Source organism: Parus major, chromosome 1 (assembly GCF_001522545.3).
Source record: "Parus major isolate Abel chromosome 1, Parus_major1.1, whole genome shotgun sequence".
Lineage (NCBI taxonomy): Eukaryota > Metazoa > Chordata > Aves > Passeriformes > Paridae > Parus > Parus major.
The window spans coordinates 19,003,663-19,023,412 of record NC_031768.1 but is presented as its reverse complement, the minus strand read 5'-3'; the positions used below and the strand labels follow the sequence as shown (position 1 = coordinate 19,023,412).

At 40.6% G+C, this 19,750-nt stretch overlaps 1 protein-coding gene across 5 annotated transcripts in view; it reads right to left on the bottom strand.

The window, feature by feature from the left end:
• The window catches only part of ARHGAP6 (Rho GTPase activating protein 6), a 312,873-nt gene that overhangs the window by 91,415 nt on the left and 201,708 nt on the right, over positions 1-19,750 (bottom strand). The window contains exon 1 of one of the 5 annotated variants that reach the window (XM_015633317.3): positions 15,597-15,687. The exons of 2 other annotated variants lie outside the window; for them this stretch is intronic. In XM_015633317.3, coding sequence (XP_015488803.1) covers positions 15,597-15,629 — 33 coding nt within the window. In that variant the 5' untranslated portion in view covers positions 15,630-15,687. Of the gene's footprint in view, positions 1-2,285; positions 2,402-13,524; positions 13,944-15,596; positions 15,688-19,750 lie in introns of those variants that run through there. 2 more of the 5 variants (XM_015633333.3, XM_015633324.3) reach the window with 2 other exon arrangements.

Here is a 19,750-nt window from a genome sequence, read left to right as displayed (position 1 = left end):
AAACAAACCAACCAACAATTCTTCCATTGAACTTTAGATTTAAAAGATGAGCTTTGGTATATGTTGTACCAAAAACAGCATAGTGATTGAACTGATTAAACACATTATCCTGAAAAATGGTCACACTGGGGTTTGAAAAGCTACAATATACCAAATTATAAAGACTATCTGATAACTTTAATCTGAAAAAATACTTAAAACACAGATATATTACTTAAAATGCATACATAATCCATTGCATGTATGCATATCGTGATTGAACTTGACTCTAGACAGTGAGAATGTGACATTGTCACAAAGTACCTTACACTTATAATAAAAACAGAGAATCAGATCTCCATAGACTGTTTCTAGTTTTGTTTTTGCAAATTAGACAATAACATAGGCCACATTCATTCTCTTACTAAGGAGGAAAGAAACAAACAGTTTTCTTTTTTTTCTGAAAGAACAGAACTTAATAAAAAACATTATTAAAATCACCAGCTTCACTAGCTCTATGTCACAAGAGAGCCTTAACCATTTATACTTCTGTAAATAGGTACACTCACACAGGGAGTTATTAACTGTAACATCCTTAAATTAAATTTGACAGGCTTATACCATAAAAGTCAGTACCATTCAAGTCACAGTGTCAGTTCCCAGGCTGTATCAGCATCCTCAACAGACATATCTAAGGGAAAGGCAGACAGAGGCGTTTGCTACCAATGCAGGGAGGACTATCACTGAGCTGGCTGGGAGCAGATTTATGCCACACTTGTCAGAATTCACTTTCCCAGAGAGCCACTGAAACAATGAAAGAGGCTTCAACCTTTCCAAAAGATGTTGTGGAAGCCAGCACCACACTGCCTGTTGGCCTGCTCTGACAGCAGCACTGCTGCAGGAGCTCTCCTGGAGAAGGCAGCAGAGCTGGAGGTGGGAAAGCAGAGATTCAGCCACCAGTGGTGAGCAGTGGCTGCTAAGAAATCCCCACAAGAGAGTGAGCACAGGCTGAGCCCACAGGAGGAACACGAGGCACGGGCTCCCAGCCCTGCTGCTGCTCACTCACTGCACACTCACCGCAGAGATGCCCACTGAGCCTTGCAGTCTGTACTTCCAGTCCCTTAAGCTCTTAAATCTCTAACTTCTGCTTTATCCAACAGGAACAAAACCTCTCAGAAGTGACAGGGCTCACCTGTAGTAGCTGCCTCCATGTCAAACTTGTGTTGCTGGCACCAGCCTACACCGCCTGGCTTTAGGTTCAGGCACCAAATTCTGACCCTCTTCAGCATCACTGACAAAAATGCTCCTCAAGGCAGAATGTTTTCTGCTCTCATCTCCTTTATGCATGATGGTAGATTTGCTAAAGATTAGTTCTTATTAGCTAAATTATCAGGGCAGCATCTCCTGAAGCCAAAAGAAAGTCAGATTTCTACTACCAAATCTACCTTTTATCCAAAATATTCTGTATTTTTAGAATGCACGGCCAATTAGAGAAAAATAATTTAACTTTTTTCTCTGTTTTATAAACCAAAGAAATGTAAGAATAACAGCAACCACCTAGAAAGAGAAGGAGGGGGGAAAAAAGCTTCACTTGACTCCAAACCAACCATTTGCTTTTCTAATCAAAGTGAAACCTAACCTTTACATTGTGCTGCCCATACACAGAGACTTTTATTCTACATATTGGCAATGTCCCCCTGCATGGATGCTTGCTCTAAAAAGTGCAAATGGTACTGAACATTTTAAAATAACTGTATGGCAAGTGTTGTTATTTAAAAAGAAAATATTTCATACACTACAATCTTGCAGTACCTCATTATTTTAGATAATTTGTTGGTATCCATTCCAGCCTTAGGAAGCTACACACAACTCATCTCAAAGTCCTACAGAGAAGAAATAGGGACAACTGGAAAGGAGCTATTGCAGCACTGGGGATCATGAACTTCAATTCATCTCTAACTCCACCATGTGGGATTGCCCCACCATGTAGCACAACACAAACAGAAGAGTTTAAACCTCTACTTGCTTCCCTTGAATTGGTCCCATATCTGCCTCTGGATCTCAAAGAGCAGCTTACAGCAGTGAATGTGTACACACAAAACACAGGAGGCACAGTTCTCAAGAAGAGAAATGCGGCAGCAATGGGGCAAGAAAAATTTCCTTTCCAGAAGAGATCACTCATATAAAAATTAAAGAAGGCAAAAATAGAGGAAGACAATTTAAAAAAGAAGAGAAAGTATTGGTGAGGGGAATAGCAACAATAAGCAAACTGACAAAACTTTAATATTGATTAAAAATTTACTAACCTTATAGCACAAGTAGGAGAAAGAACACTGAATTCAAGTGGAAGATATTCAGCTTAGTTTGTTCATAGAGCTGATTTGCAAGTTAAGACTGGATTGGTTTGCCTTTAATTGTTTCTGAGAGCCAAAGTGAGACTTTTAGAGAAATGAGAATCAGGAACTGGAATCAGAAAAAGGAACATACAAAATGAGTTCATTTGAATGAGACTGGAAAAATCAGAGGCAACAGCCTTCTGCATGCAGGCCACTGCATCTGAATAGCAACCAAAATCTTGCATATCGACATTTTTGCATCTTCTTACCTATTGGCTTACTATGAGCAAACTTTCAAGGTCAGAAATGACAGCTCAGATCTCACAATCTACTGGGAAGAACACTGGCACATTAACCATTTGCAATCACAAGAAATGCATATCTCTGAGTCCATACTTCTGAAAACTTGTCTCCTAAGATAGAAATTTTGCAAGAGCACATCAGCTCTCAGTTAGATGTCCATGTATTACCACCAATGACTTATGACTGTCATTTTTGATTTCAGAAAGGCCCATTTTCATTATTACCCTGACAAAAGACATGAAGTGACAATAGAATGATAAGCGCAATCTTTCTTCCACACATAGTTCACTTCTACAAAAATGCTCACTGCTTCAATGTCACTTGTTCCAGAATCCCTTCCCCATGTATCCACCACCTCCAAATTTTGAAAGCAGCATTACCAAGCTTGCTAACTCCCACCTGTCAGAATTATTCCCTTACTTCCTCACATATTAAGCAAGGAAGAACAAAAGGTAAGCTCAGCTAACCATGCAGCAACACACCCACTACCTTCACATTCTTCTCAGGAAAAAAGTTACACACCTGGATTTAAGTCCTATTCCTTCACCTTTACTACACAGCCCTTCATATCAGAAGAAAGCATACAGGCATAACACACTTGTATGGAGCAGACAACTTGAGGAAAATCACCTGCAACTTGCTGAGCTCCTTCTTCTTTCTACAGCTACTGACTTACTGCTGGGAAAAAGGTAAACTCTATACATGGACATCATATTTGGCATGGGGCACTGCTGGAACTCAAGGTACAGATAAACAATGCCTGAAAGAAAACTTTATTTTCTTTAGCCTCACCCAATTGCAAGATAATTGATGAGACAAAAGTCCTGTAATACACTGAAAGGGACAGGAAGAAAACCAAGAGAGGAAAAATGACAAGAGTGGAAACTTCCTGCAGATTGCAAGGGACATTACATTAACAACCTGCAGCCTGAGAGAAGAGGAAGATACAGAATCTAATCTTTCCTAAGATACAGAATCAAGCTGGGCTGAGAGTGTGAGACATACTGAGTATCCCACTAGAGACAAGTGAAAAAAGTAGATGAAACTTTGGGGAAAGCAAAGGCACAGTGGTGTAAAGCAAAGAATAAAAAAGAGACAGAGAACTTATAAAAACAAGATGAAAATCCATGTGAGACCACATGAAATTAATTGAAATTCATCTAGAAAGCAAAACGTTTATGCTTTCCCCAAGGGATTAATGTCTCTATTTCTCTTGATACAAGTTCACATGCTAAGACTATTTATTATTGTTCCCTAAAAATTTCATCGAAGTACAAGTATTCCAAAGTCTAAAGCAACCATGGGAAATTTATTTTCTTGACAGCTATAATCAACCAAATTGCAAAGTTTGAAACATCATAACATGATGAAAAAGAACAGCATGAAGTGACTCGGGTATTTTTTTCCATCACTTACATTCTATCATCAAAGCCATGTAAAATGACTGAAAAACATTCTTTTAAAAACGAGAGAGTTGAGAATTTTTGAGGCCCCACAGGGATTCCCAGCAAGTCAGCTGTTTGTGGAATGCAGCTCCCCTGGGACGCTTCATCTCTTCACCAAGCAGGAGCAAAGGGATCCCATCAGATACTAATTGTTCACAGATAATGTTACCAGCAGTAAGATCAATTAGAAAATTATCTCCTGAGAGAAGCATTATGCCATTAACTTAAATTAGTCTGCATGTTATCATATGTTAAAGAGTGGAAAATTTCCACAGAACTTAAAAACTTTGTGCTTGAAGTACATTTAGATCCCTGTAATCTGATTAGGTCTTTGATTAATGAAGAGAAAGGGATGATTTTGAAGGCCTCTGAGGTAGAAATCACTCCCCTGCAGCTGAGAAAGAGAGCGGCCCACAGTTAGAGCAAACACTACAGAGCCAAACTGGAACACACTGCTTTGAAAGAGACAATTAATAGAGACCTTGACAGCAAGGTCAGCCACCCTCTGGGTTCCTCCCATCCCTTCCCAACCTCGTGGGCAGCCCAGAAAACAGCAACTGTCCATCCAAGTGCAATATCTCTATGAAGAGAACCACTGGTAAGATCAGGAACATGGAGATTTCTAGACACAGGCTCTTCTTTCACTGACCCAAGTGAGCTTCTCCTTAATTTAATGGTTACACACACACTGGTAACTTCAAAAAGCATGCCTGCTATTATTGTCAGATTGTACTTTCTCCTAGTTATGCAAACCACGAACTCAGATCAAGTTCAGAATGGCACCAGAGAAAACTGTTTTAACACTAAAGACTAAATGGAAGGAGCAGAAGAGATCAGAAATAGAAAGAGCAAGGTTAAGGAAGGAACAGGAAATTCACACCTCAAGGTGGAATTCTGTCAGCCCTGGTGAATGTCAAGAGCTGTGGATCAAACTCCCCTCGATCATACTTTGTAGAGACAGGTTATTTCTTTCCTGAGCAGCCCAGGATTCTTAAAAAGTGTTTTCCTTCATCCTCTTCCACAGATGCCTGGGCAAGATAAAACTGGTGGCAATAAAGCATTGATAAAATGAGAGAGGAGCTTTCCAGAGAAGAACTGGGGCAGGAAGAAAAGTCTGTTCACATTACAGCCCACAAACAGAGGAAGGCAGGTAAATTCATATCTTCACTCCTCCTCAGCACAGGGCAAGATGGGGCTAATAAGATTGCTGCTCAGTTATCAAATTTTTTCCTCTTCAAAACTCTAACAGATATTTTCTGTATCTCACTGAGCTCTCCTAATAAACACACACCTCTTTCATCAGAATATGGATAAATTATCTCAGTAAAGTTTCTGCCTTGGTGTAATATGCTAATCTGTAATGAGTAGAGAAATGTCCATATTGCTGTCATCTTCCAAGCACTGCACAAACAATAACCAGCTGATCAATGAACACTGCACTGGGGACTGTTAACACAGGATTAATGTGTTCATAGGTATGTATGTGGCTAATGTTTATGGTCAGCATTTAATTGATGTGCTCCATTTCACCTTCCAAGAAAGGTCGCTCCCTTAAGGCAGGTCATCTGTCTGCCTGCAAGGGAAGGGTGAGAACCAGGAAGCAGTGGCTGACTCAGTGCCAGACCCTGCCTGACAGTGGAAAAAGCAGCTTCAGAAAAGCCCTGGAATGGTCCCAAAACCTCCCCACATCCCGAGCCAAGTGAAGAGAGGGAGAGAACACTTTACAACTTAGGCAGGGTAAGGCCGGAGGTGGCTGACATTTCAAACAATAGCATACTAAACTGGAAAAGTAAACCTTGGGACACAAAGCAGGTCTGAAGTAACTCTGATGTAGCATCTTGCAAGCACCCAGAGATCCCAAAAGGTAAGAGATGCAGACAGTGCAGCACTATCTCTCTATGGGTAAACAGCTCCTGTGAGCACATGTACAGCCTGAGGGGGCACAGTCCATGAGTGACCAGTCTTAAACCACAATAAGAGCATGATAATGAATCTCTAGATTGACTACATGCACAGCAAATCAATATTTTTCTTTGTAATCCCATTAACTGAGAGATTTCCAGTTTAGCTTTTCCCAACCTGCCACTGTCAGCTCCTCTTTCCAACCACAGTTTGCCTACCCATTCCTGAGGTCCAGTGTGAGAAGACAGGCCACTCCACTGCCTAGCAGCTGTTTTGTTACAGCAAGGTATTACAGGATTGTAACAGGATTATTATCTAGATGTAAAATCTTAATTGGTGAAAGCTCCCGAGCATTTAACTACCAGAAAAAAAACCTCCAGCTTCTGTTCTTAATTGTTATCTCTTATGTAACATACCTGTTAGCAGAATTTAGCAATCAACAAGTGGTACAGTTTAATTTGACTGCGAGATAAACTAAACAAGTTAGGTGGGATGACTATCACCATGAAGGCCACATTACTCTTCAGAAGAAAAACCCAATGGCAGCTAGAGAGACCCAGGCACCTGGGAAATGGTACAACCATTTCCCCATTCTGTTTTCATTTCTAGGCTGAGATGCTCTGCATTGCACATTCTGGGGAAGAGAGGGCCACTCTTGGATCATCGTATCTCCCAGCTTGCTTTCCTCCAGCCCAGGAGCACAGCTGCTTGCCAAGGGAACCTACACTCTCAGCAGCACAACTTTCTTGCACAAGAAAGGAGGCAGCCTTGACCCACACTCTTCAAAAGGGGAATCTCATTGCAAGTAGCAGAGGCTCTTCCATGGCCACCTTTGCTTCTGCAGAAAAAGCAAGGCCCTGGCAGTATGGAAACTCTCAAAAGCTGACAGCCACTATACTCTTACAGCCTGGCTTCACTTACACCCCTGAAGAAGTTACCATTCAAATCAATAATGACTTTGCAACAGTGTGATGAGGTAACCATTATTTTTGGGAAAAATTAATATTCTGATCATGTCCCAGAATTTGGCTTTGCTAACACAGATGCTCCATGGCAAACTCATCTAGGAAGGGCTGAACAAGTGACTGCAATTCTTCTGTAACTTCTGTTAGGAGTTTGCACTGCTAAATTTAGTTGGCAGAAGCTGCATTTACTCATCAGGGAGCATTGTAAGTACAGTTGTTGATGCTCCTCTCCTTATTTTGCCCTATCAGATTTGCTAATAGAATTCCTCATGAATGAGTGTCAACACCAGCTTCTCCTAAAAGAGATTATTTCCATACCCATAAATACATGGAGAGCTATAACCACCCAGGCTGCACCAACGCAGAGAGAGCTGTGGAAATTATTTCAGTCAGAGACTTGATGTGTGCACAGTTCAGACACCTCACCCCCACTACACTGCGAGGTGGCAGTGACAAACCCACTGCTTAGCCACAATGCATGGGAAACAGCAGAAATACAAACCAGGATGAAAGACTTGTCAGACCTGTGAATGTAAATAAGCATGGCTGTAAAGAGGTGACAGCCCTACACAAATTCTGCTGTTACATTAGATGTTAAACACACCTCCTTGTAAAACTGCATGTAACTATCAATATTCCTGGTAATGTAGATTATATGAATACTTAGAAACAAAGGCCAGGCCTCACTGAAAACTCTCCAAATGTCTTTGGGTTAAAAAATACTGCAGCCCTTTGTGCTGCAAGGTTGGGCTCACATTTAGCACTCCAGGATATCATATATCAAACAGAGCTTCCTCTTTGAAAGAGCTGAGTGCCTTTCTTAGAAAGCTACCAGAACTTCTTTCCTTCTTTTTTTGGCAGTCTCATGTAACCAAACTTATCATATGCAGACATTAGGCAACAGAGATAACACTCCATAACTCCCCATATAGTGGACCAGGTCCTGGATAAAAAGACCCACTGCAACCGGTCCAAACAGGGCTGGAGCTGCCAAAAATTTCACTCTCAAGCTATGACCACAGCTGATCCAACAAATTCAAACCCAACTCTTTCAAGCAGAGCATCAATTATTCGATTACAAAAGTCAGCATATCTCAGTCACCCCTTATCTGCAGCTAACTCTTTAACTGCCCTCTCACGTAAGGCTACAGCTTGCACGTTGGCTCGCCAGGTTTCACACACTATGGGAGAGATTTTTCCAGAGGCTCCAGCAATACAGCACCATGCTCCAGTATTCCACACTGAATTCCCGTGTTCCAGGCACTGCTGGACATCTCTGCCAGGATTGCCCACACAGCAGGGTGGTGCCAAGGGGCTGTCTCTTTACAGGATCTGATCAAGGGAGTCCTCGGAGAAGGCACATCCTCCTCACCACAGCCTCCCAGTGTGACCTCTCTGCTGGCCACAAGGAGCCCACTGCACAAAGCCCCACTCTGTAGGTAAGGCAACCAGTTCAGAAGGGGCTGCACTCACCAGGGACTGCTCCTCAGGAGAGGAGAAGCCCCTCCCAAGGTCTGCAGAACATTCCACTCCCTCTGTGTGTCCCTGAGCCTTCCCAGCCTGGCAGCATTTGCGCTGACACCTTGAGCATCACCTCCCCAGCCACTGACTCAGCTCCCTCCCTCTTTCCTGCTGCAGAGGATTTAGCAACTCTCTTTGATGTTAGGCTGTCTTGGGCAGGGTAGGCTGCACAGAGACAGCCAGGAGACATCTCCTCCAGAACATGTTCTTACGTTCACTGCTAGGGAGCTGTGCAGTCTGATCTCCCTCCCCAGTCTCCCTGCTTCAGCTTTGGTTTGGTTTTTTTGGTTTGTGTTGAATGTGACAACCTTCTACCATTCAATTTAGATCAGTGTCTTTAGCGGTGCATTAGTACTAAACTACAGAACTGAAACCCAGTCATTCCTGCAGTTTTATACATGACCTTGTTAACTGAGTAAAACCAGTAGAAACTAAATAAGATTTTCTTTCTACCCAATAAAATGCAGTGGTGCCTCAGGTGAACTTGTGCATCTACCTTAGAGAAAGAAAATTGGAAAAAAATTGGACAAAGACATTGGGAAAAATATTCTATTGTAACAATGCGAACCCAAGTGAGGTCACTTTTCCTTTCAAAGACACAGAATCTTGCTTGCTAAATTTATTGTTTGTGGACAATTTTGCATATGGAGCCACTTAACAGCTGACCACCTGTTTTCATTAAAGAACCATTTGCTGGAAAACATGGAATTATTCTGTTCAATTTCCCAAATTACAGTTTTCTGTCTCTAAAAAATGCTGAAGATAAAGACAGGATTGTTGCTTTCTGACAATAAAATATCAGTTGCATAAAACTGGGCTTCAGTTCAACTCCTTTGGTCTGTAATGTCATCAATATGAAGGCAAAAACGTCTGGTTTAATGCTACCTTGAAAATACTTAAAGTTAACTATTTCTAACCATTTAGCGAGAATTCACTTTCAAGATAACTGCAAATAAATTCCCGTCATTTTTAATCTGGGGGAAAAAAATAAGTAAAAAGAGATGACTACTTTTCTTTCAAATTTTGCAGGAAAAAAATGCATGAGTAATATCCATGCCCAAAATGCTTTGAAATAACACTAGTTTAGGTTACTAAATTAAACTGGGTAAGATTCTTCTGAATATCTTCATATATTTCTGTCTCAACTTTCCTAAGTTTTTTACTGATGCCGGTGATGACTGATAAGTTACAAACTGCAAGCAACCTGCTTTTGCTTTCAGATTATACCATTTCTTCAGGTGAAAAACCCCAGGTTATCTAAAGAAAAGTCTGAAGTTGTTGCTAAATGAGACACTAAAATATTCATATCACCCAGCAAATATCAAAGTTCAGTTTTTCAGACAATTTAGGAAAGCGTGCTGCATGCCTACAGCTGTCAGCAGCATTGGCACACTCCAGGTAAGTGCCCATTAATCAGAGACCCAATAATTGTATGAAAAAGAAACCTCACACCCAGTTTTGGAAAAAAAAAAATCTAATGAGTACCTGCATGCTCTCTCATGCCAGAGCACAATCCACAGTATTAAGTGTAAGACTTACTTGAAACACAGTTAAATACAGCTGAGAGGAGAAATCCTTAACTTAAGAAGTATGGGAGGTTTGAATACTGTGTAATTGCACCCTGACAATCACATTTTCTCAACTATTTCTTACGTTTTATGACACAATATAAGAATTAAAATGTTAATATTTTCAGTTACATATAGGTGTTATGTGATTCCTAAGAAATCGCTCCACATTCACCAACAATTCAGTGCAGTTGGAAGATTTCCACTCTGTGTGATCTAAAGAGCAGAAAGAATGCATTGATCAAGTGCAAGTTCTGCTGGTGTCCCTCTAATAACACAGAGCTATTTGGTAGTCCTGGAATGCTGGACAAGGGCAGTCAAGTGCCATGGAGGGGATTGGAGCCAGCCTAGAAATCCAGATGGAAATAAAAAAATAATAATTTCAAGGAGCTGAATCAATCTATTTGATAGAAAAGAGAGAAAAGGGATGGGCAGCAGCTGGAATAGAATAGGCTCCTTAAGATGAGAAAGATCAAAGCAGGTTTGTCCCACTGAAAGAAAGATGGTGAGACATAAAGGAGAACCTTGCAGCAGGGTGACCCTGAGGGAGCCTGAAGGAGTGAGAGCAAAAGAGATTTGGAGCTGGGTTTGTGTCAAATGGCAAGTGAATGAGTCAGAGAAACCAAAAGGATAAGCCATCTCAAGGTCTGGGTAAGGATGGAAAAGGAGAGGGTTGTGGGAGGAAGAGAATGGCAGACAGGATGCTATGGGAGGAACACATCCATGTGGCAGAATTCAAACTTTGCCAATTTCTTTTCTAGTAAGTACTGGTCACTCACACATGAATATTTAAAAGGAGATCTTTTTGTCAGTCTTCCCTTTAGCACAAATATTTCAGTTATTTCTCTCATCTCACGTGAATCCACAAAATGCCATCATGAATGCAAGAAGGCAGTATTTATCCTCTACTGAGTTTTCAAATGCATAAAATTGGTAGCAAAGGTTTATTACTTTTTCATCCATGAAAAAAAATGTGCATGCTTCATGCACTGCTTCTCAGCAACTCGAGAGCAGTGAACTTATTCCAGTTAAATACCTCAGTGTCATTCACTTGAAAACCGGCTCTTAGTTCAATCATAACTTTCTGAAAATGCACTGTGCAATATTCTCATTAATTGTACTGATAACTTTTTTCTTTTAAACTACAAAATGAAACACAGGAAACCTTCAAATCTGGGAGCTCTGGTTATGAGTTGTTAATGCTCAAAATATTAGCAAGGACATCTGTAAAATAAATCTTGGTTCTGAAGAGCTAGGTAAGCATGTTTGGTTCATGAAAACAGGCCTTTAAAAGTGAGTAAGAACTGCAAAAACATATATTTAAGATTCTATAACTGTGCATATTTGGGCTTCATTTACAAATATGGTTAATTGTTTAATACCTACTCTTCAATTAAAATCAGCCTTAACTCAAAATTATTTCTGATCTGCATAAAGAACCCAAGGGGGAGGCAAAATGCTCCTTTGCAGCCTAAGACTTCCAGCAACATTTCAAAGAACAAGAGCATTAGCCAAACTCTCTTCCTCTGAAACTCAGCTGTCAAATGCCCCTAAATTTCAGTAATAAAACAAAAAACCACTACTAAATTAAAATACGTCAATTTAAACTAGCTAACAGTTAGTTCATGTACTTTTTTTGAATCCTAAATTTATTCTGTACTCTGGGATGTGATGTCTGGTTTCCACTCATGTATCATTCCTTCAGGAAACCATTGTCTTTCCTCCTGGATAATAGCAGGCAGTTGAGTCCCAAAAAATTACAAGGGTTAAAGTCTCTCCCTGGACAGCACTTACTGGAGCATGCCTATGCCAGGGCTGCTTCTGTAACACTGCTGCAGGGACAGCCAGCAGAATTCCCCTCCTGCCACAGGTTTGTATCATCTTTCATTTACTCTATAATACATCATCATTCCTACATTAAAAAGAACTCCATAGTAACCAAAAAGAGTTTTAAAAACTTTGCAAAAAAGAAAAAAAAAAATCATGGTAGGGAGGAAGGGAGAGAATGAGAAGAAAGGAAGAGCTATGAGATAAAAAATTTGTCCCACTGACATCCACATCAAACAAAATTTCTTCAGGCAGAACAAGGGATGCATTTGTCCCTTGAAAAGAATTCTTTTCAGAGATGCTTGAATCCCTGCTTTCCATTATGTAAATAATTTCTTTTCTGTTGTCTCTGTAACAATCATGCAGTCTTGCAAACGAGGCTGAGCTGGGCAAACATAGAGCCATTTCTCAGCTAAAGTAATAAATTACTTATTGTTTTAATATACTGGAAAATTGGCAGGAAGCGGGGGAAGGTACGTCAGTTACACAAGACTTTATACCATCACTTATCCCTGCCTCCCATTAAAAAAGCCTTAGTTGCTGTAGCAACTGTCAAACCACACTCTGGTTCCTCTTCCTCCAAGATACAGAACTTCTCCAAAACACTCACACACAACACAGCTCTCCTTCATCCAAAGGACAGGTTTCTGGCACTTTTGCACTGTTTGAAAAGAGGCTCTTCAAGGAGCTGACAAATCCCTTGCAGACCTTTTACTCCAAAGTATGCTCCTGTAGAACAGAAATCTTTAAGAAAACCTTCAAATTCTTGGGTTTTTCCCTATACATCCATCCTCTCTTTTCCTCCTCTTCCTTTTTCCCCTTCTTTCTCTGCATTATACAGAATGTTACTCCATTCAGCTAAATTCACCACTACATCTTACATTATTAAATAAAATGCCTACACATCGGTCAGATGTCCCTTCCCTTCTCATTCCTCCCATGGTGGGAAAGGCACATGCAATGAGGACAAGGTCACATAACACACATTGCAATGTCTCTAGGTCAGGAAATACAACAGTAGAGACATTTTTCCTACCCAGCACCTGAAGAGAAAACCCCCTCTCCACAACCACAGCTTCTCAATCATTCCTGGGGGATTCTTCCTCAGTCACCAGGGAGGGCAAGTCTTTTCTCACTGGTTGAAATTCTGCTCCAGGGGACAAAGATTTGAACATGCTAAAAAAAAAATCCAACCTCAAAAAAATAACAGAAAGCAGAGAATAAACCATTAGCATGAAGAGAAAGTTCTGTCAGAAACAGGACAAAGTCACACACTACTGAAGAAAATCTCATGAGGAAGTGAAAAAATATTCCTCCCCTTTGTGCAGCATGCCAACATTAATGATAAGCAAAGGCCCCTGGAAGTTCTTACATGTTCAAGGACACTACCCAGGGCAGGATGCTTGCACAATATAGGGAGAGCTTAGCCAGCTTCTTACCTCCTTCAATCCTTAGCAGCTCCATCCTATTCCTAACTAGAATGTGATGCTAAAAAAAATGTTTGTGCCTAAATGTTTTTTGTTTTCGAAACACTTAACACAAGCAAATCTGTTACACACAATGAGATGATTACTTTTAATTGCTATGCTGAAAAGAAAGTATCATAGTATTGCACACAGTATCTTCAAAAACACAAATTCTGCTCTTTTGAAAGAATTTCAGTCTTGGATGTACTTACCTTTTCCAGTTTTATAATGATTCTTCTGCAGTGTGTTGTAGAATGGGGGATTAATGGTTCCACATAAAATTATTTTTGGTTCCTCTACCAAGATATAAACTACCCAGCCACTTCATCCTGTAGTTCATTTCTTCAGCACCATAAGCATCATTTTCATTCCTTTCTACCCACATACTTGTTTCTCTGACAGGGCAAAAATGAACCAAAAATGTACCATGCACTTGTGTTGCCTAAATCAGCTAAAAGCACTGAGGCAGCTATGGGAGAAGGCATTTGCCTGTGTGCCCATGCAAAGTTAATTGCAAAGCAATATGCACAAGCATACCCTGAACCCAGCTTTCTGTGAGTTTACAGTGGAAACAGCTGCATACTGGCCCAGCTACACATGATAAACAAGGTCACTTGACTCCTGGGAGCAGCGACACACCAGCACTGGTCTGAGCCACACACCAGTCTGTTCCCTGAGCGAACAGCAAGCACTCCCTGCAGCTAAGGGAGGAGCACTGAGGGGTTCTTTCACTCACTCCCAGCTCTGCCCAGCAAGAGCAGTCACCAAATAGGTATTGGTGGCTGCTCTTCCTATCAAAAATTCTCAAACCGGCCAATATATTTCTTCTGCACTTAGAGATTTTTGGACTGTTCCCATACCTCTGCTCTTCTAGCCTCTCTCTCTTTTGTATCTTGTGTTTGAGCAGGTGCTCTAAGGAGGTTTGTTTTTCTGTGCCCAGTCATCCTTTCATGCTTTTACTAGTGATTTTCCTCTTTTATCATATCCCTGATTTTTATGGTACCCCATAATTTATCTAGGCTCATGCACTTCCATGACAAAGGCTCAGGCTGCTAATCTAAGAACTCTGAAGGAAGTGCAGGACACCATTTGCTTTTTGATACCATTTGCTTTTATTAACACTTAGCATCTGTACATCTTGCACAGAATGAAGAAACAGGACAGACAGCAGCTCAAGGCCACCTTGTGACATTTTGACTGTCAGGTTTCAGACTACAACAGAGAACACCAGAGAGCTGCTGTCATTTGCACTAAAGTTCCCAAACCACAACTGTGCGATTTACACCCAAAAAAGGTGTAATGGAGTAGAGCCTAATCAATTATAGTGTGCTTAAATACAAAGCAAAGCAAGCACTCCATCCCATTAATTCACCTGCTAAGGTCAGTCAATCTCCACTTGAGATCAGTATGGAATCAGCAAGGGATCTTCATCCTAAACATGAAAAATATCTATGCAGTTCCAAAGCCATACACCAGAACAGTCTCCCAGATGTGAACAGATTGGATTTAAAAGTTACTGACCATAGAAATTCATCACCACTTCTTAGCTGGCATATCATAGCTCAACTTTTTTTTTTTTTTTTCTATTATTCCTGTACAACATTGTCCAGATTACAAAAATCTCTTCAAATACAGCATATTAAATGTGACAGCCAGCTGACAGAGCCAGCCATTGAGCAAGAGGCAAGTATTTATAATACTTCCTTAAATACTTCCTCTATTATTTACAGCTTTATGTTACATGTTACAGTATGAGCTGTATCACACATTTTTGCTGCTCCACTAGTTGCAAAGCTGACCTCACTTTCAGTACCCCACCTATTTAATAAGAATTCTTTTGGGTTAGAATGATAATGTACAACAAATATTATTTTACTAAAAGCTATCGTAAAGGGACACATCTTCAATCCAAGTTTTACTCATATATAAACAAGGTGACACTTCAAAAGCTGAAATTATAAAATGTGGAACAGTAACTGTCTAACTTGGCTATAGAGATGGATTTTAAAATACTTCCTTTTTTTTAATAACTTCATATTTTAACTTTAAAACATTATCTCCGTCTGCCCGTAAATAATGAAGTGAATCTGTCCTTTAGAACAAGCAAATATTTAATAATATTTTCTTTTGAGTTCTGCTTTACCTACAAACCAAAATGAACCTCTTATCCCACATATCCTGCTCCTGGAGCTGATTAGATACCGCCCTTTGGATTAAAAAAACAACCAAACAACAAAACCCCAACAAAAACCCCCATGGCCTAAGGAAAGAGAAAGAAACTTACACTCATTTCCCAAGACAGGAAGTTTGAGTACATATGGCCTGATAGAAGGAGGGGGAAAAGGCCCTCAAATGTCTGAGCCTAGGAGCTTGGCTACTTCTGAATACGTACCAGGATGCAGCAAGTTCCTCCTTCCAAAAAAAGCATGGTGAGTCACACACTACAGCACAAACCCTTAGGTTCTTGTTTGGGTTTTCTGTTTTATTTGGGAGAAAGGGGGGTTGTATTCTTGTTTTTAAGTTTCTAAACAAAAAGTTTTACAGCAATACAGTGGAGTAAACAGCTCCAGGATAGGGCAAGGAAACATAAGAAAGCTTAGACTAGGAGAGATTTTCCCACATAACCACCTGCAACAGTACCAAAAAAGCAAAGAAAATCAATCTCTTGAGAGAGCAGGAATTTTTTTTTCCTTTCACTCTTTGAATTTTCACTCTCTTTATTCATATGAGGAGCCACTGTTCCTTAAAGGTGATGCACTGCAATTGCACAAATAGCTTCTACTTCATCTCCTCCAGAAGCAGTTTGTAAACCCCACCCCCCCAAAAAAAACAAGCCATAAAGCCCCCACTTCCCTTACCAACATTTTCATAGCAAAGAAAATAATTGTGCAGATATCAAGTACCATTATCATATTGAGGTATCACAGATTAAAAAAAAGAAAATAAAATAAAAACCTGTACTTCAACTAAGTGCAATATAATCATTCTTATAATAAAGTCAACATTATATAGAAAACCACCATGAGATTGCAAGTACTTGAATATTTACTGATGTACTACAGAATAACAATGGTGAAATTAAGTCAATACTTTGTTTTTAGAGGAGGGAATCCAGCTCTGACCTATGGTTAGGACATAATTACAGTATTAGTTCCTAAAATACCAGTCTTAATCAACAGAGAATTTTCCCAATCAGATTTATTTTGCTGCTGTGAGAAGACAGAAGGCTGACTATAGCTTGTGGATGTACCATGACATCTGTGTATGGATTTGGCCACGTTTCTAACTACATGTAAGAGCACAGAAACTGAAGCTACACAACAGGTCAGGTCTGGCCTGACCAAAAATTTTGTTTGGATTACTTGCCCTCTTGTTTTCTGCTGCTCCATCTTGTGGAAGCTCCATAGCCCTCTCCCAAGAACACACCTGGAATCAATCCTCCTACATGACAAAGTGCCAGCTCCCTCCCCATCAGCTCCACAGTGCAAACCTGTTCAGTTAAGTGCACCACCGGCTCACAAAGCAAGGGCTGTCCCTGCTTTACTAAAATGAAAACACAGCTTAAGAAAGGAAAAGCCCTCTCTATTTTCTACAGAATGAAGCTATCAAAATGTTACTCACAAATTAACACTGTTGCCTGGTTATCTGAGTGCAGAACTTGATCTATGCAGAAAACAACCAGGTAAGACGTGTAGGCACTCAGAAATGAATGACTACAAGCAGTACTGAGATATTCAAGTACTATTAGCATTTGTTAAATGTGAAAAGGAGAAATGAAAATGAAACAACACCACATTGTATATACAATTTACATCAAGCTGTGATGTCACTTGCAATGTCAAGAGGTAGACTCCTATTCACACATGCACTCAAAAAATGTAGGACATTTTGAGTTCTGTCCTGCAAATCTTACAGAGTTTACTTTACAAATGATGATTCCAGCAGTATTAAATTCACTGTGAAACTATGTATGATATATAAGGTCTGTGGGTTTTTTACAAGGAATCTCAGAAGAAATACATTGCAAACAAAATTCAACAGAATTACCAATCAGATGCATCTATATTGATCTATCTTGCCCCTACACCCACACAGATAAGCACCAGAGCATCAGAAAAATAGCTGCTTGTGAGAAATGAGCAGGAGTTTATCTCCAGAAATAATATTATTTTTAAAGCTTTAGCACATCTGCTATTTCAGTTGTCTGTAACTGTCACCCCAAAGATGGCTCACATGTCACATGACTTTTACAAAAAGAATCATTTTGTTAAACTATGCATGCATGTACTTTTACTAACATGCTACGTATATATAAAACACATCTGTGAACGTTTAAAGGGGTAATATTTTTCTGGACATTGCCTTTCCCCATTGGACTCTTAGTTGCTGTTGGCATGTACTGCTCTTTCATGTTTCAATTGTTGTTAAAGTTGTAGTTACCATTTGAATGTCATGGATCAGGTTAATACAAGTGGGTTGTCCAAATGCTAACAATAATAATAGAAGCAATATTAATGGGCTCTGAAGTTTTAGAGCATTTTTTGCATCTGGATGAAGACCTACCATGAGTTGCTATGCAAAACACACCAATCTTGGAAGCCACGAAGCAGGCTTGTTCAGAGTCACAGAGCTTCTTTGAGCTCCATTTCCTGTCTGAACACCACAAGTTCTGTCAGACAGAGATACCAGCAGAGACAGTGGAGCAGAGTCTGGTGTCTCTGTAAACACCCCACCAGAGCAGGAACAAGAAAAGCACCAGCAGCTGGACACAGCTGAGCAGAGGGTGTGCCAAGGAAGTGTGGGGCTGTACTGGCCAGCACAGTTGGCCAAGCTGAGTGAGGCAAAGCTGGGGGGAGGCAGGGAAAAGAAAAGAGAAAAGACTTCTTATGTCACCAGCCAACATTATCAACCAGTTCTTCCCTGCTCTGTTCAAAATGGGATGATTACTGTCATTTTAGTTTCATTTTTCCATGCTAGCACAAAATCAGCTCTAAGTGGTTTCTAAGTACCCAGGAAGCAGCAATCCACGGCAACTTCCAACACCAGTCAGCTTTGATGAAGCAACCCTATTTAGTGAAAAGCTATTATGGTCTCAGAATACAACAGGGTGACATTTGTGAGAAATTATGAATACCAATATATAGCATACCAATATATTTGTAACAATATTTCATAGCAATGGAAGTAAGAACAAATACATACACTCACATAAGAAACCTAGAATTTTCCTAAATTCTTCTCTATGGAGAGAAGGGGAGGATGAAAAAAAAAATTTACCAGTGGGAAACAGCATCATCAAAAGAAAGAGAAGCAGTAACAGGTACTGGAAGGCCACCATAAGGTCTCCTCAGAACCTTCTCATCTCCAAGCTGAACAATCCCAGTTCTCTTAGCCTGTCTTGATAGGAGAGGTGCTCCAGCCCCCTGATCATCTTCATGGCCTCCTTTGGACCTGCTCTAACTCATCCATGTCTTTCTTATGCTGAGGACCTGGATGCAGCACTCCAGGTGGGGTGTCATGAGGGCAGAGTAGAGGTGGTGAATCATCTCCCTTGACCCACTGGCCACTCTTGTTTTGATGCAGCCTAGAGTACTCTGACCTTCTGGGCCACAAGCGCACACTTTTGTGTCATATCCAGCTTTTCATCCACAGGACCTCCCAAGTCCTTCTCTGCAGGGCTGCTCTCAGTGACTTCTTCTCACAGTCCTGTATTCAAGTCTGGGTTTGCCCTGATCTGGGTGCAGCACCTTGCACTGGGACTTGTTGAACCTCATGAGGTGCTCGTGGTGCCCACTCCTCAAGTTTGTCCAGGGCCCCCTGGATGGCATCCTGACCTGCTGTTGTGCCATCTGCAAACTTGCTGAGGGTGCACTGATCCCACTGCCCATGTCACTGATGAAGATATGAAAGGGTGCCTTTTGAGATTCCAGAGGATCACCATTTGTCATCCACCTCCACTTGGAACTAGAGCCACTGACCACACCTCTCTGTGTCCATTCATCCAATTTCCTATTGAGTATTAGTCCACTCTTAAAATCCACATCTCCAAACTGGAGATGAAGCTGTTGTGTGGGACCATGTCAAAGCCCTTTGAAAGAAATCCAAGTAAATGACATTGGTCAGTTTTCCCTTGTTGACCACTGCAGTCAGTTCACCACAGAAGACCACCAGACTGGTAAGGCTTGATTTGCCCTTCATGAAGCTGTGCTGTCTGTCTCAGATCATTTCCTTGTCTTGTATGTACCTTAGCAATGCTTCCATGAAGATTGCTCCATCATTTTCCCAGTAACACGAGGCTCACCAGTCTGTAGTTCCCCAGGTCTTCTTTTCTCCCCTGTCTAAAAATAGGAGAGATGTTTCCTTTTTTCTAGTCACTGGTGACTTCACTTGGCTGTCAAGACTTTTCAAATGTGGAAAAATATATTCCATCTTTGGAAT